This window comes from Cololabis saira, chromosome 12, assembly GCF_033807715.1.
Source record: "Cololabis saira isolate AMF1-May2022 chromosome 12, fColSai1.1, whole genome shotgun sequence".
Classification (NCBI taxonomy): Eukaryota; Metazoa; Chordata; class Actinopteri; order Beloniformes; family Belonidae; genus Cololabis; species Cololabis saira.
The window spans coordinates 22,549,130-22,574,620 of NC_084598.1; the positions used below are offsets into that span (position 1 = coordinate 22,549,130).

General features: G+C 39.7%; 1 protein-coding gene across 2 annotated transcripts in view; it reads right to left on the minus strand.

Annotated features, from left to right (window-relative positions):
* The window catches only part of kcnd3 (potassium voltage-gated channel, Shal-related subfamily, member 3), a 126,440-nt gene extending 101,970 nt beyond the window's left edge, over positions 1-24,470 (minus strand). Inside the window, exons 1-2 of one of the 2 annotated variants that reach the window (XM_061736026.1) lie at positions 24,323-24,470; positions 22,159-23,338 (exon numbers count right to left, since the gene is read on the minus strand). In XM_061736026.1, coding sequence (XP_061592010.1) covers positions 22,159-23,261 — 1,103 coding nt within the window. In that variant the 5' untranslated portion in view covers positions 23,262-23,338; positions 24,323-24,470. Of the gene's footprint in view, positions 1-22,158; positions 23,339-24,171 lie in introns of both variants that reach the window. The other variant, XM_061736025.1, reaches the window with a different exon arrangement.
* Positions 24,471-25,491: the final 1,021 nt, after the last annotated feature.

The following is a 25,491-nucleotide window of genomic DNA, read 5'->3' on the forward strand; positions in this document are numbered from 1 at the left end:
GTGAACAGATGAGACTTCGTCTTTAAGCACTCCACATGGAGAAAACATACAGTATAGGTCACAGCAATAATGTGATGCCTGTGCAGTACACACCGAAAAGTGCACTAAAAGCTCTATTCTTTTTATATGCAGCACAAAGACATTTATGGGGTTAATGAAGGAGCAGCTGAATGAATTATCCTCATTTTCATTCCAGTTTTTGCAGAGCCACCTCCACCAAGTATCTCTGCAGAGCGACGCATTGCAAATACTCCAAAACAGACCATGTTTTCAGCAGGTTTGTGTTATGAAATATGGGAAAATGCTTGTGTGACTCAGCTGCATTCGTTTATTTTACAGTTTAAAATGTCTTTTTGGGACACCTTTGTCTCTAAAATTGCCGTAGAGAAAGTTTCCTCACCCTTTTTACATCGTTGCTTTGGTTTTCTGAGGGTTGCTGATGTTGGCTATCATGGCTTTCTGCAGTTATTTCTTGACATGTGACATGTGGTGGCTAGTCAATCAAATCAAAAGAGAAGTAAAAAAAAAAAAAAGTCTTGATAAAATGTTCACTGATTTTGTCAATTAAGAAAAACTAAATATGAATGTGGATTCCTCATTTCAAGCACTGTAAGTCCCAGATATAATTTCCCAAGATGCTAAGGATAAAAAATTATGACAATGGGCACTTACTTAGGGTCATATTTGGTGTATAGTTCGCATCGAGGTACACGAGTACCTCTCTTTTTTCGCCAACACATATTGCTCCTTGTCCTCTAAACTGATGGATAACAGATGGTGATGGTGCAGTAAGCATCAGAGACGGAGCAGTGATTGATGAGTGTGCCATTCGTTTTTTATGTGACTACTGGCAGCATCTTCTTCATACCCATCTACTGCTTTTGAGGATTTTTACGCCCCGGTACTTCATCGGACAGTTAATACAGTCCATTTTATGGCACAGTGTTACAACACTTGATGTTCTGCGATAAAGAAAAAGTAGAGACAAACAAAATAATTGCCTGGTGCAAAGGTGACATGGTGTGAATGTATCACAACAGTGTTCTCTCAAACTACTATTAAATTTATGAGATTTTAGTTGTTTTAGTTTAATGGTGAGTATTCTCGGCCCTTGGCCCTTATCCAGCTGGCAGATAGATGCTAGCCTATCGCCGCGTCATAACCGCTCTTCCTTCGGGTTAGACTTTCCCTTCTCACAAGTACGTCACACAACCCAACTTCAACAAAATCCAAATACATCTCTTAAAATTACCTTAAAGAGTCAGTTGGAATGAATATGCTTTTTTTCCACACAGTATATTAAATGCCTGTCATTCCTTTATTTTGTTTTATACATTTTGCGTAAAAAAAAAGATGTAATCCATGAAAAAGGAAAGATACATCATGACATATATCTCAGGGTAGAAGTATGATGCATATTTCAGGTTTATTTAATTGCATTATGGACACAGTAAAAATAAATAAATAAATAAAAGTCAGATTCCATACCCTGTAAACTGAACCTGATTAGAGCTTTATCGACTTTAGGAGGTGTAGAGGGTTACATCTGAACATCTGTGAAGCAGCAGGGACCGAAACTACAACATACCGTAACCTTAGTAACCCCAGATCTGGCACTGAGAAAACTGATGTTCACTAAACACATCATCCAGACGGCCCACAGCGTCACACATTACTCCCTGGTGAGCATGTCTGGTGCACACCTGTTTTCATTTCACCTCCATTTTTTTTCTTTTTCTTTTTCACAAGTGAATGTTTAATTAGAACTACAAAAACTGATTTCTTAAGGTTTTGTTTCTTTTTAAATTACCGTACTTTGCGGACCAGGCACAGCGCATGATAAAACATATATAAAGCAAAACAAAACAGTCCGGTAAGTCGAACTTTATTCAACTCATTCACAATAACTCAGAATATCGTTCAGTTGTAACTAATACAGAAAAATAAACTCACATTTTAAATAATTCATCTTCCACAAATCCACAAATAAAAAGTGGAGGGGATTAGCGTAGTACTACGTCCTGTTTTCTGATTGGTTCATCCGTTTCCAGCGATACCGGACACCTGAAGTTACTGTGAGGTGGAACAACGTTGTATTCCAACCTGTGATTATAATTGGATTAGGATATAGATTTGAAAATTGGGTTTACTCTAAAAAGCTAAAGTTGGCTTGATTTCTAATTATACTAAGGTAACATTGACTAGATTCTTCTTTTTTTTATGATTTTTTATGTTTACATAATTAGTTATCTAACGTTGTCTGATGTTGCAACCCGTATTCAACCAAGGACCAACTTTCATGTGTCAGCTGAATGTACTGACAGTCAGTCAGGCGGAGCGGCTTCGTCACTACCAAAGTCACACTAAAATGGCACTATTTTTGAGCACAGTGTACCACATGAAATTGGTTTGAGGTCAGTAAGCACAACAAAACCATACATAAGACACTGCCGATTTTTGGGAAAAATTAAGGATCTTGAGTGTGACTTATGGTGTGGAAAATACGGTAATTAATTAATTAAGCAATATAAATTGTAATAGTCTGGAGACACATAAAAAAAATAAATCTTCAAGCACGTTGGAGAGAGGTACTATGAATGATGATATCCCTCTGAGCCTTTGCTCTTTAGAAATGTGTGTGCATATTTTCCTTTCCATCACTGAAATACAAAATAAGAAATAAAAATACACCGATGATTTCTCCCCATTCAAATAAAACAATGAATTCATAAGCAATAAAATACAGACAGAGGTTTTATTTGGTGTGGCACGGTTGGCTAATGTTAAACTTTCGACAGAATTTGTTGTATTTGTTGCATAGCTGCCACTATTGAGTCTATTAGCTGCCTTTATGACTCTTTTCTGTACTCCTGCCTGAGTTATTCTGTTTTTCACCCATGTACTATTAGTGTCACTGTGACTTGTGGATACGGTGGCTGGTATTCAGCTCATGTTACTCAATCTTGCTTTGAGGTTTACATGTTCTTCTCAGTGTATGTGGCTAACTGTGGGTATCCACAACACTCCAATATATGTAGAGAAAACTGGGAAGGGACTATCGATTTTGTGGGGGAAAAAAAGAGGAGTCTGATAGCGGATGTGTGAATTTGTCATCTTGGAAGACCCTCAGAGGGAAATGGTCGGCGCAATCATCAGGAGCGGAGGAGCCAGTAGGGAGGGACTCGCACAAAAACATGCACTTTATAAAGTCAGAGATATGAGGACACACATGAGGAAGATATCAAGAAAATGAATCGAAAGCTCAGAACTAATAGGCCAAGGAGTAGGTATCCATTTATTTCAAACATGGACCAACCCAAGCCTCAACCAAAAGGTGACAAACAGACCTTGGCAAGAGATATTCAGAACAACAGCCAGCTGCTGCCTGTGTTTCAGCTATGTGGCTGAAAATCCCATTATAATAAACAGCCATTACAGCCACAACAGGTGTCTGATGGAGACGGGGACACACAGAGTAAATCACAGCACATTAAACACTTGCTCCATTCACGGAAAAGAACAGTTTGACTGAATCGTCTACATTTTTGGAGTGAAAAAGAAGGATTACGAATCTGAAACATTCATAAAACATATCTTTGCATCAGGCATCCTCCCTAATTAAATGCTTGCAGCTGCGGTTACGAGAATGTGTGAAGAGAAAAAGACAGACTGCGATCAGGAAACAGATGGGGACACGAGTGGAGCAAATTTGAAAATAGGATACTGTGTGCAGCATCACTGATCTTCTGAGATGGGAATCACTGCCGCCGCAGCTCCGAACGTCTGCATGTGTTATAATTAATGCACTCAACAGAATGCTCATTTACGGCATGAGGTTACCATGGAAACACAAACAACAGAGCAGCAGATAACATGTTTAAAAATACGACCCCTAAAATAAACGTTCACGCCTCACATTGGCGCCTCTGCTTTTCAACTACGGTAAACGTGTAACCGCGGCTGTTGGCAGGAACATCAGGTGTATATTCTTCACAGGGGTGTGTGAATGTAAAGGGTGTGTGGAGGAGACGGAAGACAAGGGATGTGTTAAGAAGGAGAAAATAATAGGAGGGAGGGAAGGTGGCGGAGAGGGAGGAGCTGATGATGGGCGTGAGGATGGTTTCTATTTTTAGAAAGCATGTGTGATATATGCCAATAGTTCTTACCAGTCATAAGACACACTTTGCAGACTATGATAAACAGATTATCTGCACTTTCACATTGGAACCTCATCCAAAACTTTCTAGACAGTTTTACAGATGAGAGACTGATGATAACCGTTGCTGGATGGAAAGGTGGAAAGGTGCTAAAAGCCTCCTTCAAGCAAAGTAAACTGAATGTGCTGAAAAGGAATTAAGACCACTATGGAAACAACAAAACAACCCCCCCCCCATATCATGATGAAATCAATTGTGGATTATATACATAAAGCCTTTAAGCATCCCGTTAATCCCCAAATGATGAGGCTTTGGAAGAAAAGATGCAGTACTAAACACACATACATACATCATATAGATGGATTAAATATCATCAATCAATAAACTGTACGGCAATATCAAAATAACAGTAATAGTTCCAGGCAATGCCAAACGAAACACATTAAACAACTTCACAGGTACAACACTTATGGGTGATGATGGAGAGAAACTCAGATCTACTGTCGTGGTACATCTGCACGGTACATCTTTGTTTGTGCAGCCACAGCCACTTACTGGATGATATGGCTATCGTATCAATCCCGCGCCCCCCAAGCTGTGATTGGCCTGCACTTACTACAGCATTTATCTGATGACCCCCTCATAAATGGCCTGATAAAATGCAATGTCCTCTGACTTTGGTCTTATCATAATTGCATCTGTTTCCACTGGAGACGATTCCTCGCCCTGCTCTGTTCCATCTATCAGATTTGTTCTCGGTAAGGGGTTGTACGAAACACCTCACACATGACCGCTAAATCAGTCTGCATTGTATAGTGGTTCACTGCGATCCAAATATTCAATACAGCAAGATCAATGCAGTGTGTCCGCGAGCAAGAACGACCACTGGAGCTATAAAATGTCATTAGTTGTGCATGTGTTTGGTCATAAACTCGAGTAGTATAATCTTGACCTCGTGTTGAATAAAAGCTTCTAATCGGCAGACCAACACTGCCAAAAAGATTAAAGAGTAAGAAAGAGAGATTAAAAAAGCTTTTCATGTAAGGAAAGACAAGCAATATCTAATATTTTTAGGACAAACACGTTACGTCAAGCCAAAACAACTTTGTACGAGGAACAAAACATGCAGTCCTACCTAATATGGAAATACATAACTATTCTTTAACCAGCCTTTACTCTAGCTTGGCCACTGTAAATCTAGTTTTCTTGCTTCTTTTCTCAAGCACATTTGCAAATCTTCATATATAGGCCAAGCAATCAGAAAAAAACAAAACCCTCACGATGCACATAAACAAATTTGGATGAGCAAATCCTCAATATCAGCCATCTGTGAATTTTTAGAAAACATTTGGCCAGGATTTCTGGCATCAGTCTTCTCATCCATGGGGTCTGTCTCAAATCTGTCACCTTTCCCACGTGCCTTCTGGACAGAAAACAAATCAGTGACCTCGGTGCAGACTGGGGCACAGGCCAAGTTTACAGCTAAGAGCTTAAGAGCTGCTCTCCAGGGAAAGTAAAATCACACACTTTTCATCACAGGCCTAAACATTTCACTCTTCTCTTACCATCAGTTGCCTTGTTGCTGCAGTACAACTCTATTATGATTTAACAGCCCAATAACTGCCTCTTTGACCTTATATAATGGGCAATTTGTTTTCTTGTTGTTTTCAGCACTCTGAATGAAAAGGGAATTAGGACACCCTGTTAATACTCAAAATGATTTACAAACCTCACAAGACAGGAAAGGTTCTGTTCTTTACCCTGGCTTCCTTTTTTCATCCCTGGCTTCCCTTTTTTCGTCAGGGACATGTCTACTTTCTGTACCCAGAATAAGAACCAAACACAATGAGGCAATGTTCAGCTTTTATGCTCCTCACCTACAAGCTCCCAGAATGCATCAAGGCTGCTGACGTTCTCAATTGTTTCAAGTCAAGGTTGAAAATCTTTTCATCTACTGCTGCATTTCAGTCATCCACCATAATGCACTACAGCCTCTAGTTTACTTATGTCTGTCTGTCTCTAATTTCTGCGTTTATGCTGTTTTTTTTAATTTTTAATGCATTTTCAAAATATCTTTTTACTTAAAGCATTCTGGATTGCCTTGTACATGAAATGTGCTGAACAAATAAACTTGCCTTCCCCTGTTTTGTTGAAGTAGTATGAAACAATAGTGCACAAAATACATGAAAGCCCCAATCCAAAATCAAAGCACAACTAATTAGAACAGCCCATGCCACATTAGCATTTGTTTAAAAGCTACAACTCCCTTTGGTACAGCTGGAGCACAACACAACAAACACGCTGCATCCACAGCTCTCCAGTGTTGTGATGTATGATGTTTCTTTTCCATCCATCACTTCAGCCCTGATTGGTTTTTCTTCTTGCCAGATTGTGTGTTTGGCTCATTTGATAACATGCAATTTGTCAAATCTTGCACAACTCCAGTGGAGTTCATAGACGCTCAGTGGGCAGGGTGTCCGGAGCTGTGCCTGGTTATGGAGAGTTGTTGCTCCGCATCCAGAAAAGTGCTGCCAACCTAGACCACCTGGCTGCAGAACATTTATTACCCTCCGCTTGACCACGGCATCCATCACTGCTTTAGGTATATCCACCCATTAGGCTGGCTATCATCACCATCATAAAATGGTCAGGCACGCTCATTGCTGAGGCGTTTTACACTGACCATATGTTTAATGATTTTACAATTGGTTTTAAAGTGTAGACTAATTTCCACGGTTTGATGAAAAGCATTGAGTCTTACTTGAGTTGGGGCAAGCTCCCATGACTTTAGACATACATGTGTAAGGTGGCAGTCGAAGTACCTTCCCATGTTTTGGCATTTAAAACTAAATCAAACATGTTTAATATCAGTGTAAGACTTTAATATGCCCAGTTTCCATGAATGTCCACTGTTTCATTTAAGTAGAAGGGGGTCAAACCTTTCATTAAGATATTGTTTAACTATCGGTAAAACAGCAGCAAATAGTCACATGTTATCATGTATTAACATGCTGTGACAAAGGTTTCAATTTTAAATGGCCTTTGAGTTGGGGGATCTTTTGCATCTCTTTTTTGCTGTGGTCCCTCATTAAAGCCACAGTATAAATAATTTAAGGAAGATGTATCATCAGATAACAATTCAGCTAAGGTTCAAGTTACCGATAAGCCAAATAAAAAACTAAAACAAGCTGAACCTTAAAGCAGTTCCCCTGAGTAGACATTCACACCAGCTTATTTAGCGTTTTAGAAAACATCTCTCAACATATCAATTTTAAATGGCCTTACTGCTGGTCCCTCCTAAGCTCCAAACACTTTTTTGTGTCGCAGAAAATTCTATGTTGTAGCCCTTAATTATGTTTAATTCATCCAACTGTGACTCTATGTGCGAATCATTTTGGCATTGCAGTCACTGGTACAGTTGTCTGTTATTTACGTGCCAAAATACGAAGAAAAACATTTTTTTGGGGATGTTCATAGCTTGAAGGGTTGCGTTACCTACAATATATGCTTATTTAAGATCAGGAGTCTTAAAAAATAAAACACTTTCTGTCTAATGTGCTTGTGCCCACTAAAAAACAGCCATGAAAGGTGAATGAAAGCGAAGCATTGAGATCTTATTGATGGACAGGTAGAAGACATTCCCAGCCTGTTTGTGTGTGCAGCCATAAATATTCAGGCAACTATTGGTTGCAAGCTGGTAAACTTTGAAGTTTGTTGAAGTTAAAAGGCTTGGGAGCTGCAGATTACTGAAGATAGTGTGACTGTTCAAGGGAAAGGTTCAGTTCATTATGTGTATGTACATAAGTCAATGAAGGTCAGTCATAATGTTCATTAACTGCCTCAGTCGATACACTTCCCAGTGTCTCCCTGCTGTATGTTAATGTTAAATCAACGGAGAAGTCCATTTATCCCTTTACACTTCAGTACTGACAGTCTAAATTCAGATTTCTAGATGTTAAATTAGTCCTGCATTAATCTACAACATAATAAATCTGCTTCTAGTACTACACAAACTGTCATAAAAATCCAAGTGTTAAAGCTACCGTGCACTGCATAGCTCCTCTCTGTCTGTATAATTGGCAGTAAGCCTCCTGCTGAAGACATACAGTTACTTTTCATTCTCTGAAGGCAGCGGAGAGACATTTCTGTATTAGCTTTATTGAAGCACAGACTTGACTGCATGTTTTTCCACTCATTACCAATATTTCTGTCAGAAATGTGACAAATCTGTGAAATATGATTAGGTTGTGCTCCAGTTGTTCCAATGTATTTGTGTATAATGCGTTTTTACTGAGACGGTTGAGATTGTTGGGTTTTATTTGTCCTTATACTCCATCCCTCTCCGCTGCCTCCTTTGCCTTTGTAATATTAATGATGAACAGCAGATAATTTTCTCTCTCACCTCCCCAGCATGCTGGGGAGATGAGATTCCCCAACTGTGTGTCTGCACATGCCCAAGGCGATTGAGCACAGAGCACAAACAGTGATAAATTAATTGTAATATAGACGGCTTTGAGTGGATGCCTGTACACTGCAGCAGTACAGGTTCAAAGTCATTGTGTGTGCGAGTGTGAGAGGAAGAGAGGGAGAGAGAAAAATAAGAGTGTATGCAGTATATGCAAGATTTTCATGGACTGCAGGACAATTCCCTGCACAACAACAGACACAAGTTGTATAAGTTCTTCACATTTGTTTTCACAACATCAACGTTACTTTGTAGGTGGAAAGAAAAGAAATGATCAGAGGTAGAGAGAAAGAGAGAGTGAGACAGCGTGAGAGAGAGAGAGAGAAAGAGAGAGAGAGAGAGAGAGAGAGAGAGAGAGAGAGAGAGAGAGAGAGAGAGAGAGAGAGAGAGAGAGAGAGAGAGAGAAAAAGCATCACAGAAAGTGAAAAAAATGAGATGAAATGTATAAGAAAGAAATGGATATAACAGAACATATCTAGAAAAGAAAGAAACACTCCAGGATAACGTGAAATAGATTTCACGTTATCCTGGTGTATGGTGTGCAGTATTATTTATTTAGTTTTGCAAACAAATTCTGAAATAAACATAAAAGATAGAGAGATAAAAAGTCTGAAAAGGTTTTTATTTTGAGAGACTTTTGCAGATTAGATCGTCATGGAGATGCATCTGTAGATTCACTTCATGCCTTTAAGTCATGTATCTATTAACAAATGTATCGTGTACATAAGCATTACTCTGAGACATAACGTCATGAGCTTTTACTCACAATCACATGGACTTGACAATATATTGTTTCCAGACTAAATCTCCTCCAATACACACAGCACCTGGATGTTGAGGTTGTGACTGATCAACCAAGCCTCTGCACAGAAACAACATCATGGATCACATTGAGTATATTATTCTCAATATCCGATGCCATGGTTAGATACCATCTCATTAAAGGGCTTAAGTGGTTTCTGTACGTTGCATGAAGCCATAAACTTGGGATGTCCGTCTGAAGCTCTTTTGCATATCAGCTGAAAAGGGATTGGATATACGAGCGCTCAGTTTTGAACAGGTTATTCATGCGGTGTTAATTCAATGCTAATAAGATTATAACACAATGCATAATGCCAGCGAATTCCCTTTGAGGAGACTTCATGTTGAACTGCAGTCAACCATGACCTTGCTCCTCACTGAGCACAGAAGAAGAAGATGGGTTACTGACAAAGTACTTTGGAAAATTGAATTAATGTTAAGACCAGTCAACCTTTTAAGGGAAAAGGCTTACTGAAATCTATTAATGGTTTTAGTCCATGACTTGACTTTTATGGTCTTCACAAAGCTTGGCGCTGTCAGATGGCCCATGCCACGATTAATCCCTCAGCATGGGTAATCCGCCAAAGACATCTGGATAAAAGGAAAAATGCTGATTTCTATCATTGGGAAGTCGGCATCCTGCATTCATATACTGACGCAAGAGAGACGATACACAGTAGAGAAGTTGAACACCATTTTCACCCACTAACTGAAGAGTTTACTCTTTCTCTTTAATTAAACTACCTCAAACTAAACATCATGACATAAAACCTGTTAAGACCATCATCTGTGAAGCCTGACAAGATAAAGAGGATAACGCCCCCCGCCTCCCCAAACATAGAAGCAGACAAACTAAAACAGAGAGAAGAGCTCCAGAGACAAGCATTAATCCCCACAGATTTAGTGTAGCAGAACAATTGCTTTTGTCACCCTGGATAATCAGCATGAAGTACAGTTTATGATTTACAGTATTTCTCAGCAAAATACAAACACAGGGAGACAAGAGGGGGTACGAGTGTGTGGAAATGTCTACAAGCTAGCGCGAGAGTGAGGGCACGAGAAACAAACAAAAAAACAAGCAATGAATCCTACCTACTCAAAATCCTTGCTCCAAATCTGAGAAAATTACTCAGACTCTTTCTGACAAGGTTTATCACATTCCCTTCAGGGAAATGGGAGGCAATTTATTTCTATAATTTGGCCTATATATATAGTGGAGAAGTGTCAGTCACCATTCTCTTCGGTTCCCATTATCCAGACAGTAAAGAGCATGTCGAATTCATAAGTGTTTACTATCACGTGTTTGCACAGAGTGGCTTCTTCAATAAACCTTTACTTATTTATGTAATAAAGCTAAACAATGACTTCATATTGATATAACCTATAAGCGTAATTCAAGGCTTACTTTCAGTTGAACCAAAAAAGATAAAAACATTCTTGTTTAACCGTTATTCTGTAATTGTATCGCCCTAACCCTGATTTATAATAAGCCCCTTATCTGCCAGTCCGATATAAGACAGATGGAGTGTTTGCTACATCTATTATTTTGCATGCAGCTAGACTTTATCAATTAGCAGTGAAAGCAAAGCCCAGCTGAGGCTGATGGAGATGTGATTATTTCTCCAGGTATTTATCAAATTAATACAATTTTAATTCATCCTCCCAGGGCCGTATTAAATTAACAATAATCCATCTAGTAGTCTTTCCGGTCTGGACCAAAGCCATGACAGTCTCGACAGTCACCGCTGGGGGCTAAAATCGGTCCAAACCTTGGGTCTGTTTATTCCAGGAAACATTAAAAGCCTTTTTTTTAGTCATCAGCTGTCCAGCATACTGCTACACACCATGGAAACTGATAATCACCAGCTCATTTTAAGATTCCTCACAGAGAGCGTGCTGGTTATTGAATTGGACTGGGCACAAGTGTGGCAAGCTTGAAGGGACCATAGCTGAGGGCAATCAGCTGTGACAGAGCGGGAGCCGGTGTGGGAGAGCGACGTTCTCTGTAATGAATGTTCACACTTCTGATGTACGGTCATCTTGCAACAACACCTTGAGCATTACTTCCATCCCTTTTGTCCGGTTAGTTGACATTACAGCCAGGACACCACGTCCTACGGCAGGACAGCATTTGCATGCATGGCTTGTCAATGATGATCAGGTGTGGAGAGCACTGACCATGTTTGAGCTACCTTAATGAAAGACCAGCCCACTGAATTACCCTTCACAGTCACATTGGCCCCCAATCCCCTTACCGTCCCCCTCGCCTGGGCTGACAGCTGGCCAGGTAAGTGCATTTTCACAAATGCTTGAAGGTCTGGCACACAATACCACTTAGAAAAAAAAAGAAATTTGGTGACCATCCAGATCTTTGAATGAAAATATAGTGAAGTATATGTTAAACAAACAGGGCTTAAAATAATCACTTTAGTACTTGAAAAGCACGCTTATTTATGTGACCTAAAACACAAATATACAAGCAGCAGGCTTCAACACTACAAACAAATACATAGATTGTTTTTGACTGATGTGGGGGTCTCTTTGACTGTTTTGAATCAACTTTTAGCTGCTGGAAAAAAGAACAACTTTTAAGCTGCTATTTTAAAAACCAATCCAGCTATTGCCACTGCTCAATAAGCAGCCAAACATTGTCAGCCTTCCCAGCGCTACGTGTCAGTGATGATTAGTTTGGCAGTCAGGAATTTGGCACGTTCAAGGCCTGCAGATGAATGTTCTGCATGCTTTCATCTCATTTGATCATCAGATGTAGTTTTTCTTTTCTCATTCCATACCTTTTCTCTATATCAAAATATTTTTTACAAAATAATGATGTACCCATGAGACACAAAACTACATGATCTTACTTAAGGCAACAAAATATTCTGAGCAAATCAGTTGGGTAGTTACAAACTGTTAATACTATTTCAGGAATCGGTCTGAACAAATGAACAACACATGCAAACAATGAAGATTTGTTTGCATTCCACCAGGTGCAAATTCAAATACTTTTTTTTTTTTAACAACAGAACTATTTTATCTAAATTCGACAAGCAAATCAACAGCCTACTAGACCAAAACATAACACGGACATCTAACTTGATATTTTACACAAACAAATTCCTCATTTGAAAAGGCAGTGCTGGTCAAATGTATAGCTTTATGTAATTTTAACCTATTTCTTATGTAGTTGTGTAAAGGAACGTGCTTTCTTAAGCACTCCGAAAACCAAGGAAGAACATACATTTTACTCATTTCAAATTATAGTATGTTAACCCTGTTATCCCTGCGATAGACTGGCGACCTTCAATGAGGGTCCAGGGTGTCCCCCTGCCTCTCACCTGTAATGAGCTGGGATAGGCTCCAGCAAACCCCCCTGACCCTGTACAGGATTAAAACAGGTATAGAAAATGGACAGATGGATGGATGGATAATAAATGTTAATTATTGACACATACTATGGCTGCTATAATTAACCATGAGGGATCAATTTCTTCCTTTTGATTCTCCTGTTTGAAGGTAATTGAAACTGCAGTCTTGTCACAGGACACTAAAGATTTAAAAGACCTCAAACAATTAAGATTTGTGATATCTTCCAATATGCATCACATTGAATCCATAACTTTACTCGTCAGTAATAACAGCTGTTGTCCATTCATTTGCAGCATAAGCAGACATTTGAAACTGCTGTGATTTAATGCTGTGAACTTAGTAACCACAGACATGGTAAATAATATTTGTTTTTTGTTTTTTTAAACAAGTCCTGTACAGTCCCATCTCAGCAGCAACCGATGTCAAACTTAATGTGGAAGTAAATAATTAAATAGCTGAGCAACGAAACAGAACATGTTAAACACACAAACATATGCCTTCACAGTAGGACGCAAACAGACTAAAAAGACTGTAAACATCACATGTACACACACACACACACACACACACACACACACACACACACACACACACACACACACACACACACACACACACACACACACACACACACACATCATCAGTTCAAAGGAAGTTTAGAAAAAAAGAGCCAGAATATGAGAAAGGTCCAAAAGAAAAAAATCATACAAAAGAAAAACAAGGTGAAAACAACAATTTATTGGAAAGGGGACAATAGGTTGGATGTCCAAGTAAGAACATGAGCTTATGTCGTCTTAAATGTATTCGAAAAATTATGTTGACATTGAAGGGGAGAGAAAACACAAACGGAGGGACGACAACAGCTGGAAAGGGGGAAGGGTCTGTTGTAGTTGGTTTTTTTGTTTTACTTTTCTGATAAATGCTGGTGCGTGTGTGACAGTAGTGCAGGAGATTGTGTGTGGATCTCCCTGATAAGGAACTATTGCAAGGGTAAGATCAAATACAGGTCACTGTTGTCATAGAAACCATTTTCAGGCCAAAGGTTACTGTGGATGCAACAGACACCATTTAATACACTCACAATGTTCTTTCTCTCGAGTTAACCAGAGAAAAACAGACAAAATGCATTTTTTATTTTCTTCATTAGCAATAAAAACAAATAAGTAAGAACGTTCCATTTAAAGGTATAGTCTGTAATCGTATTCAAAACATTTATTGTTATACTGGGTGAAATGGTCCTTCCATCCTGAGATCAGCCAGTGAATAATGTGTTCAGAAAAAGGAAAGACAAAAATCCGACCCATACTAGGGGTCCGTGGCAGACCCCTCGAGGCGTCTCCATCCCGGCGAGGGCGGAGAGCGCCGGTGCGGGTGGCGGTGCGCTGCCGTGCTGTGCAGGCTCTGGAGCCACGGCTACGCCGTAGGGTACGGTGTAGCCTACAGCGTAAGGTACGTGGCGACGCGCACCATTCTGCGTTGGTGTAATGCGGAACCATAAATCAGCCTTCAGTGTGCGCTCTGTCTGCTGTTCTGAACTCTTCTCTGTTGTGCTCATTTTGCTGGGACGCCGGGTCCCTCCGCTGAGACACAACTTTTGCGGTATGCGTTCATTGTTGTGTCTAAAAATGATGCGCAGTGCCCACCCAATCAGAAACGGTACAGATATTCTGTGATATTTTTTTATATTTATAAAAAAATAAAATTATAAAAAATAAAGGTTCCCCATAACTTTGAACGGGTGGGCAGGACGCACGTTTGGGTGGACACAGCCCACCCCTGCCCCCCCCCGGCCTCGCTTACAGGTGAATGAGACATGGGGTTGTTTTGTTGAAAATGTGCTGTCCAAAATGTCCTGGAAAACTCGACTCCTGCAAATGCGCGTTCCCCAAAGTTTGTGGGGGCGTGGCTTTGGACGGAGCGCTGACGGGAGGGGGAGGAGGGGGCGGGGCTTAGAGGAGGTGCCACTTTCAAATCTTGCTACTGTAGCTCTCCAACATTACTGACTATACTTTTAAAGAAATGTTGCAGAGATTAATACATTTTACCTGGAAACAAATTATTTAAATTATAAACAAATTATTTATTACAGTGAGGAACTTCTCATTTCTTAAAGAGCCATTTGCGAAGACATGAAAAAGATGTAACTAAATCAAATTATTGGTCAAAACTAAAAAAAAAGAAAGAAAAGAACTACGGATATGCATAAAACTACTAAAACTGGCTTTAGGATTCAATTGAGATAAAATATACAAGACCTACGATAGAACATCTACTTTTAGAGAGAAATGTGGATCCTTTTTATTTTGATTAATTATAATTTGAGATCACTTGCATATTTGGTGAATTTTAATCGAATAAAATTAATTATAATTCAGGGAAATACTAAATTGTGAAAGTAAAGGCATTTCCCCTTGCACATTGTGAAAAAAAGAGAAAAACTGAAAGCATTGCGTAGCATAAACTCAATTCTAGAGCAAAAAGTCGAGATTTACTCATTTTCAAACTGACAGGATTGGGTTAATAAGTCTAATGGATGAATCAATGTACCCATTATGCTCATTGCCTACAGCGGAAGCCCATAAGTTTATAATCTTGTGTTCCTTCAGTTGCTCATGTTTGAGCAATGTTAAATGCCCCAAATAATAGATTTCCTAACTAAATACACCCAAATTACCAAGTTTTTCTATCTATAGAATGTTTCCTCTCTGGTTAGAGGCATATCCAATATCAATTGAAATATTGGGTCATTTGGAAATTGGAATCAACCTGGGATTCATTTGGATCAAATTCTGAAAAACTCAGGATGAGACATCATTTTTACACAATGATTGGCCACTAGAGTCCACACTCCTAACCCCAGTGAGAATCTTTGATTTGTGTCAAATGCTTGATCGATAATAGGTGTAATGGCTGTTGGCGTTCTAATAAACCCTCATATGCACTTCCAATTTTATTATCACATATTTTCTACAAGACCAAAGTAGCATTTAGGGTAAGGAGGTGGAGCCTTCTGTTATGTAGTCAGTGTCCTCAGTGCTTATACTCTCATCTGTTTGCAAGTTAAAGTCTGCCATAGCTTGAAGAGATGCTGGTTTGGAGTGTGGTTAATACCGTAATACAATGGTGTTCTCCAAGCACATTAGTACATCCCTTGAAATGATATGATGGTTATTCTTCCTTTTTTAATGAAAAATGGAATCATTCTTTACTTAATCTTTACCAGGTTATTTGGTTCAGTGTGCATGCTTAAGTGCTTTGACATATCATAAACACTCTCTTCTCATATATGTTAGATTTTAGTAATAAATAACAGACAATACAAGCATTAATCATTCAACTCTTGCAGCTTACATGCTTTGGACTTATGAACTACTATTGATAATCAATCTCCAAATTTCAAGAGTAGGCCAGCACACCACTAGCCTAAAAACTAAAGGTTACGAGCAGATAACTGATTTCAAATCCAAAATGAGGTGTCAATGACACCTCAATCATTTCAATTTTGATCACCCACACTAATTAGCACCCCTGACAAGGCCCTGACAAGGACTATGACATCTCTCTTTGCTGCCCAGATCAAAACTCTCTTGTGTGCATTGGACGATGCACTAGCTGCTGGCTCCACAAAAAATTCTCCATAAATTTGGTGGCAAAGACTTGTGAAAGAGGCTGGAACATAATACAAAGCTGGACCATGGACAGGGATACATAAGCAGGCATGTGGCTAACCCCCGCAGCACATCTACAATAAGCACATGAATCCGCTAGGCCACAGCCCGAAATAATATTCATATGATGTCTTGAGTGATAATCTGGAACACGAGGTCAGCACACTAATCGTCAAGGGATGAAAATGGAGCCGCTTTATGATAAACATATGAGACCATTTAAAGGCATAGCTAAGCCAATGACTAATATACCAAACACTGCTGTTTTTTTTTGTCTTGTTATCAATACTTCATCAACTGAAAAAAGCTTAATGAGTCCAAAATGAAGGTAGTAAGTACTGAAAAAAGCTGACATGTTTTCTTATGCAAAATAAACCACAAGAACAACTACAGTACAACAACTTTCTATTTCATAAAGCTGGTTTACTCCTGCTGTGATGTTCAGAAAACGATATATTGGTGATGGTAGAAGATTTCCTGTAATAGTCGAGAATAACGAGATATCACAGCTGATGCAGTTTTACATTAGCAGCAGAAGAATATTATTCCCTGTTGTGGTAAAAAAAATGTTCACTAAAATAACTTGAAACTAAGAAAAATAAAAAAGAAATATAATTTACTGAACACTGATGAATGAAAGTCAGACATTGCTTTTGAATAGTGGTTCAACAGAACCGTTTAAAAAAACTACAAAGTTATGGGACCCCCCACTTAACGTTCCACAAGCTTTTGAGGCTTACTGCAATCGAGTGATTTCTGTAACTCTTAACGGAACTTCTGCACCTGTAGACAAGTATGTTGGTCCACTCCTCATGAGCCAACTGCCCCTGCTATCTCGGGTTTGAAGGGCATTTTCGAGAAATCCAATGTTTTGTTCAGGTTTTAGCTGTGTTTTGGGTTATTGTCCTATTGGAGGAGCCACGACCTGTCACTGAGACAAAGCTCTCTGACACTGGGCAGCAGATTTCGCTCCAGAATGCCTTGATAGTCTCAATATTTCATTGTACCCAAACAGAAGCAGCTGTAGAACATAACCAAGCTTCTTACTTGTATTTCTTTCAATCAATGCTTCATTTTTGTATTTGTGAACATAACGCTGATGTGACCTGCAAAAAAGCTCCTGTTTTGTCTCATCTTTCCAAAGGACAGTCTCCCAGAAGCTTTCTGGCTTGTCATTATGCATTCTGACAAATTTCAGTCTGACTCTTAAATGATTTTATTTCAACAGTGGAGTCCTCTTCAGTCATCTTCCATTAAGTCCACTTTGGCAAAAACAGTGACAGTCCAATTTGACGTTGATGTACCTTGACCTTGGAGTTCATCTTGAATCTCTTTAGAAGTTGTTCTGAGCTCTTTGGTTACCATTCGCTTATCCATTTCTACAATGTTTCAACTTGCAGGTTGGCTACTGTCTTAAGGATGTTTGAATGAAATTTGCAATTGTAGCCAGAGGAACATCTAACTGCTTGGAGATGGTCTCGTAGTTTTTATCTTTAACATATATTGTCTATCGTTTTGTTTTAATGTCCTCACACAAAACTATCTTTTGCTTTCTCTGGATCATGTTAACAAACAGCAGATTGATTACTTCTTCAATTTTGGGGAGAAACGGCAAAAACTGCATCAGCTTGGAAGCTTAAAATTCGGAGTTATCCTTTTTTAACTAGGAAGCATGATGTGGAAGTTTTTCAATCTGAGTATACAAAAACAAGGAAAGTCAGTTGTATATCCTGTAAGAAATAAAGAGAAAAAAAATCAAAGTACCAAAAAAATGAAACATCTGACACAACAGATTTTATCCAACACATCAAGACACCATCACCTTGCTGCTTAATGTTACGAGGCTAAGTAGGGAACGCAGCCGGAACTATCTTTAATTGTTAAATAAATGTAGGATGTGCAGTTGAAAAAAGTGTTTAGAAGAAAAGAAAATGTGACATTGGGACAAAATCGGTATCGGCAGATCAGTCTTTTAAGAAAATCGTAAATCAAAAATCAGCATTAGCAAAGAAAGTTGCACCATCCGCTTCTGTACTTGTCCTCTCTGCCTGTCACTGAACAGACTGTGGTCAGTAAAATAGCTCTCACATGTGCTTGGTCAAACAAGCTACTCCTCCAGTACTCTCATCTTTATAATAAACACCCTTGTGTGAATAATTCCTTTCCCTTGCTTTGAGCTGACAAGGTACTGAGCCATTCTTCAACAAAGAATGGTTGTGGGTTGTCTAAAAACTCGCCAGTTGAGCCATAAACCCCTGTGTATTTTGAAGTTTTCTGTTCTCTAAATCAGTGATCTGGGGGAATGGCACAGTCGAAATATCCTAATACAAACTTTGAAAGTCCAACATTCCAGCATAAAATGAATTATCGTCATAGCTGCAAAGATATTTGGAGTATACTCTAAAAGATTAAAAGAAAATAAAAACAATGGGGATCCTTATGGAACGTTTCATATCCCTTTTAATCTGATAAAACACTCGTTCAGAAGGAATGAAAAGTACATGTTATGAAGGGAACAAAAAGTCGTTGCCATATATTTGCAAGATAATAGATTCTATTTTCTGTATGAAGAAAATTAGTTTCTCAAGTGTTTCCATCTGTGAAAACGTTATATAAGTTACAGGTAGATGGGGAGTATCTCTCTTTTATGTGTTTGAATTTACATTTTAATGAGCATAATGACATTTTTAATAAGGTATGGATGATGAAGTCCGGATTATTAATTTACAACAAGCTGAGGTTTTGTGGTTGCGGTGTTTCTCTCAAAAACACCTACAAAAACTGTCTTTTTTCATTCAGGCTCGTCCAGATATGTAAAATGCTGTATAAAACCCAAACTACTAATAAGTTGGGATACTGTGTTAAACATGAGTCAAATCAGAAAGCAGCGATTTGCAAATCTCATAAACTAATATTTTATTCACAATAAAACATTGAAAACATATCAAATGTCGAAACTGCAACATTGTTTTTCTATCTCATTAAAAGGTTAGGTAATTTTGAATTTGATTGCAGCAACACGTCTTGCAAAAATTGAGGCACAGGAAACAAAAGGCTGGGAAGGGATACTTCAAAGAAACACCTAAAAAATATTAAACTAATGAGGTAAAGTGGCAAGAGATCAATGGCATGATTGGGTTTAAAATCAGCATGTTAGAGGTTCATCAGTATGCAAAAACTGTATCTACAAGCTATGATTCCAATTCAGAATAATGCTCCTCGGCATAAAAGTGCAAGGACTTCAAATTTTTCGTCATCTGTAGTACATAATTGCATAATATAAGATTTTGTCACACTCTGTTTCCCTTCTCATTTGACATACCATTGTCATTAAATAAACCACATTTTTCTGAAAAGGGTAAAGCTGCATGTCAAAATGATTTTCAACAGTTATTTTATCGTTTACTATGGGATAGGGGCTATGGATTCTGGATTTATGTATGAACATCATATATAAAGAGAACACTCAAACAGCTGAAGTGGGTAACACTGCATAGAGTCACACAGGTGAGGCACATGGCACTAATGTACAACCCACTCCTCTGAAACACTGCAACGTGCATTTTTTTTTTCACGGTGAAGCAAAGCCATGAGGGCTACAGCTCACAAGTTAGCAGTAAATTAAAAGTAAGAGTACAGATGATCTCAGTGTCTCTGCAAAGAAAGCAAAGAAGCAGACAGTCAGCACTGCAAGGGAAAGCCCTGAGGCACCTAGACAAGATGACAAGAAGTCAAGGAAAACATTGTCTGTGGGAACTGGCTTTCATCTTATTTACTTAGATGAGTATAAATTGCTACACAGCAGACAGCTGACAAGCTCCTCCACAGCTCCCAGAACAAGTAGGAGTAGAGTGGAAAAACTTCATACGTTGTTAACCTGAAATTACACACCATATATAGGTATACTGGATGACCCTTGAAAAAAAACATTGACATGTATGTCTTTATGCTTTTGTACATGCTCAAACCCATGAAGAGAAATGTTGTCCAAGTGCTTGTGTGTATGTGTGCCCGTGTGTGTTTATGACGTAAACTCTGAGTAGAGACCAGAATGACAGGAAGGTTTACATTAGTCAGCAGATGCAGTGGCCACATCATTAGTCACTCTGACACCCTTTCCTGGTCTTGGCTTTATTGATGAGGCTAAGCTCAACAACTACCCCTCTCTAACAAACATATATATATATATATATATATATATATATATATATATATATATATATATATATATATATATATATATATATATATATGTTTGCGTTAGCATCTCAGGTGAAAAGAGACAGGAACTATACAAGCGCAATGTAAGCTGCTCCGTGTCCGGACAATCAACGGCCCAGAAGATGCTCACAGCTCGGTAGTTAGTTCGATGTCTGTAGACCACACAACCGGGATAGAATCAAAAATCTGACAACACCAGATCTACTGGGCAGGTTGTGAATGGCAAGACGAGATGAACGAATGCCAAGTGTGTCACAGCAATGAGCTCTGAGCTGTTTATGGCCTCAATGACTCTGACATTTAGCAGGATGCTGCAATTTATCAGCTTCTCGGTCTAACTCTCCTTCACACACACACGCACACACACACACATACACACACACACACACACACACAAGGGGACAGTCATAAAGCACATTATCACTAGGCCTAATAGTGCCGCATCACATAACCGTGTTTGTGCGCGTGTTTGTGGGTTGTTAAATTAATTGCCGTGTATGTTGCCCTCACCATCATGAAAAAAAAAGCTGGTGGCAATACACATTGATGTGAAGATAAACAAAAAGAGGGGGGCAGACAAAACAAATCAATACATCACAAAGCTCCAAATGTTCATCTGGGAAAACTTCATCAAAGCTGATACACAGTTTTGTAACGCAGAACAATAAAAGGGGCTTATGGTTGCAAGCTAATTAGGCATTCAGTGAGAAATTGAAACATGTGTGCACAGTTAAATTGTGTGTTAATAACAATAATTATCTGCCTGCAATATAAATGCAAATAATTGAATCAGTTACTCGCCTCGTAACATAGGGAACATTCTGATTCTCGGCATCACACACTTTGCACCTCAAGGCACTTCAAGGCTAGCAACTCACTGAGAGTTAGTAGAGTAGGAAGAGGGCTCTCTGCATGCAGAGCCAGTGTCTCAGCTCATTCTTAAAGTGCATTCCTTCTAACCACAAGGCAAGTCGCAGAAAGATGAAATGGTATAATCTGTTTTTCAATTTCCTCTCTAATGCTTTGTTTCATTAGGATGCTTTCCGTTTTTCTTTTTTTCTTCTTTTTACATTTCTCTGTCTCTCTTTTATCAGTGATGTATAAGGTGTGAGAGAAAGCAGAGTCATTACAAAGAGAAAACATGCTTGCTTCTTCCGAGAAGCATAGCGCCAGAAAACACACAGTCAGTAAAGAGTGCTGGTTCTCTGCACTTCTTCACCATTATGCACAAAGTTTACAAAGCATTGGTGGAGAGAGGATAGACTTGACTGCTAAAGCAGCTGCAGGTTGTAGGGGCCACGGGAAGAAGTCAAAGTCTTAATCAAGCATTTACTCACACAGCTGCAAATTGACACAGACACTTAACACTCACACACACAAACACACAACTATGCATTTAACACACTTGCATGCACACACACACACTTACACACAGCAAATCACAACCAGATAAAAGATGTTTCTGCTCTGCACTTACCCGAGCGTTGTCATAGTAACGATGGTGTACCAGAAGGATGCTGGGATGCTGGTGAATTTGCTAGAGCTTGAACCCTTCTCTGCGTAGAACATGACGGTAGCAAAGATAATTATGGCCATTGTGAGGGAGAAGAGCAGGAAGCCCAACTCCGAGGCACAGCTCTTCAGTGTGTAGCCCAAGATGCGCAGGCCCTGCGAGTGGCGCGAGAACTTAAAGATACGGAACACGCGGAAAACACGGAGAGTCACAAAGGCCCCGCTCACGTCCTCGTTGTCAGTCATGACCAGTCCGATGTAGTAAGGTAAGATGGCCACCACATCAATGATGCTCATGACGGACCTCATGAAGCGGTAGCGGTTTGGCGCAGCAAACAGGCGCATCAGATACTCCACGGTGAAGATCATTACGCAGGCTGTGTCCATGCAGAAAAAGGCCACGGTGTAGCGCTCACCGCATGGCACTTCCTTCTGGTCGGGCGCTGAACCACAGGGCACGGTCTCCACCACGTTGGTGATGACAGAGACGGCGATGAAGAACCCAGTGACATAGTAGAAGACCAGGGCCATGGTGGAAGTGTGAGGATTTTCAAAAGCTCGCCACATGGTCTCCCTGAAGGTCATGTTGGGCAGCTTAGCATCTTTGTTGTCTTCCTGGTCATCCATCAGACGCTCTGCGTTCTCCCTCTTCCTGTCCTTGTACTCTTCATAGCAGCAGTCTCCGATGATCTCTGGTATAATGCCAAAGAAAGCCATCTCCTCGTCGTAAGAGGAGATACACTCATAGCGTGGATAGTGGAGCTTGCCTGTACGATAGAAGTTGAGCACACTGCGGAACACATCAGGGTCCCGGTCAAAAAAGTACTCTTTGGTCTCCTCATTGTAGAAGAACTCTTTCTCTGAGCTGCCGAGCAACGTGTCGGGATAGCGATCCAGTGTGTTCCTCCAGGTCTGGAAGCGCCGTCCACTGACATTAAGAACAATGAGCTCATCCTGCCTCTTGTTCTTTTCCATGGGGGCTACTGGCATGGGTAAATTGGCCACAGGCATCCAGCCGATTGCTGCAGCCCGGGCAAAGGGAAGCCATGCCGCTACTCCCGCCGCCATGCTGTGTCCGGCTTGGGGTGTAGGGGGGAAGAAGTCCAGCAAATTCACAACCAGCTTGACTTCAGCTCATTCACCATCTAAAGAGAGAAAGGGAGTTTGTCAGGATCATAATGTTTCAACTGCGACAACGAGGTGAGTGAGATGTGTTAAAAAGAGAACAGGCAAAACAAAAAATAACAATAGATGAGAATTTGAGATACCTCAATTTAAAGGATATGGAAATAATAAATATCATAAACATATATGAGGACTAAAAGTGGGCCAGCGGCTATAAAAGGAAATCTAACAATGATGACCAAATGAGCCATGAAAGTTTAATTCTAAAGAAAAGATCATCCAACTGCTTAACAAAAGATTTTCTGTAATGGAAGTAAAATTCAACATCACTTAGGGTAGAAGTGCAGCATATAAACCCAAAGTTGCACTTGATATAGTGAGCTTCAATGTGAATACATGCTGCATGTCAAATTAGCATAATCTTCCTTCAAATTAGCAAGATATACAGCCTGCTTGAGACACTTCCCTGGACCTACGAGGATAAAAACTGGATCAAGCAAATGCAGTTTAAGACAACCTAAAATGACTGTATTAGACCACTTCAGTCAAAACTCAAACTTCAGTATTCTTGAATCCCTTCTGTAGAGGGACACAGATCAAGAACCTGTTGAGTTCCAAGTGAAAAAAAAAAATTGATTCACGAATCTAAATTATTCCAGATTAAAGTACAGCCAATAAATATTCTGAGCAAATTCACAAATCAATTCAAGTGCATGAGCCTTACACTTTAATCAAGTGTATTTTTCAATGACAACCCGACATCTGAAGCCACAGCGACTGGGAACACGTTAACTGCGTCTATGCGCAGCTTCGTGTTGCGGCTTCATTTCGGCTCGAAAATCTTAAAACTCACCGGTTCAAAATTCTCCATCCACCGAAACACGGCTGGCTCCCGGGGGCAGTTTATTTTACGTGTCGACGGTTTTGTTTTTGTTCTCTCTTATTTCTGAAAGCGTGTCAGGAAAAAAAAAATATGTATAAAAATCAGGAAATAAGTTATTTACCCAAGAAGAGAAAGGGAAACAGTCACAACTCAGGTGAGAGCGTAAAAGTGCCGCTGACCGACGGACCACCGCTGTTTTAATTCAGTTCCCATTATGCGAGAAGAGAAATGATGAGAGGATTCCTCCGTGAGGACCGTATTACCTTGGCTTTTCGGGATGAGTGGTAGGAAGTGAAGGAGGAGGAGGAGGAGGAGGAGGAGGAGGAGGAGCGCTCTTCCTCTCGCTCTCTCTCCCTCTCTCTGTTTCTGCGCAGGGAACATTGAGAACCAAACTGCAGTTATGGGAACCTGAATCAGGATGTAGAAGGATGTACAGAAAAACAGTAAAGGGCAATGTGTTGTCTTCCTTTACACAATGAGCTGTTCATTTGGATAACACACTTACCAACACAGAACAATATAATTATTGAAGTGTCCTGCCCAGTTAGCCCTAAAAAGATATTATTTGTCATTGCAGGTCTGCAGTTAAGAATATCCAGGGCCCTCCGTAAGATGACTTTATGCCCCTTTGTCTCACTTAAGATTTGATTAATGATTACTGTCAATATTTTGTCCACTTGAGGGCAACAAAAATGCATCACAAATGTAGACACAATGTCAACTTTTAACGTGATAGAGACAGTGATACCAAAGTTATCCAGCTTTAATGACACAAGTTCGGAGTTTGGGCACCTTTTACATTTAGATAAACATGTTTCACTGTTTTACAATAGTAGATTTGTATTTGATTCTGAGGATGTATACCTCCTTACTGTCCCAGATTGCTTCAAAATGTCAACTTTTTGTGATAAGCCTCTAAGGTAACCTACTAAACCAAAACCAGTGTCATTCGTTAATCCAATGTAATTCTAATCTGATTTATTTTACGTTTGGATTTATATAACTTCACCCTTGCCCATTCCTCTGTGGGCGGTTGCCCAGCCAAGCTCGAGTCCTGTACCAGAGCGTGAGGGTTCTGTTTAGTATTTTTGCTGTTTTAGGACTGTCTATAGACTGACACCACCGCTGTCTTGATCTTCCACATCGTCTGGTCTGGAAGTCCCACAGGATGTTCACTCTTTCATTCTTCACCACCTGTGGTGGTATCTCCACGTTAAATTTCGGACTGCCAACCCATAGTCACTGCAGATGTTTCCGTATGCCATAACTACTACCGGGTTGTGTCATGTT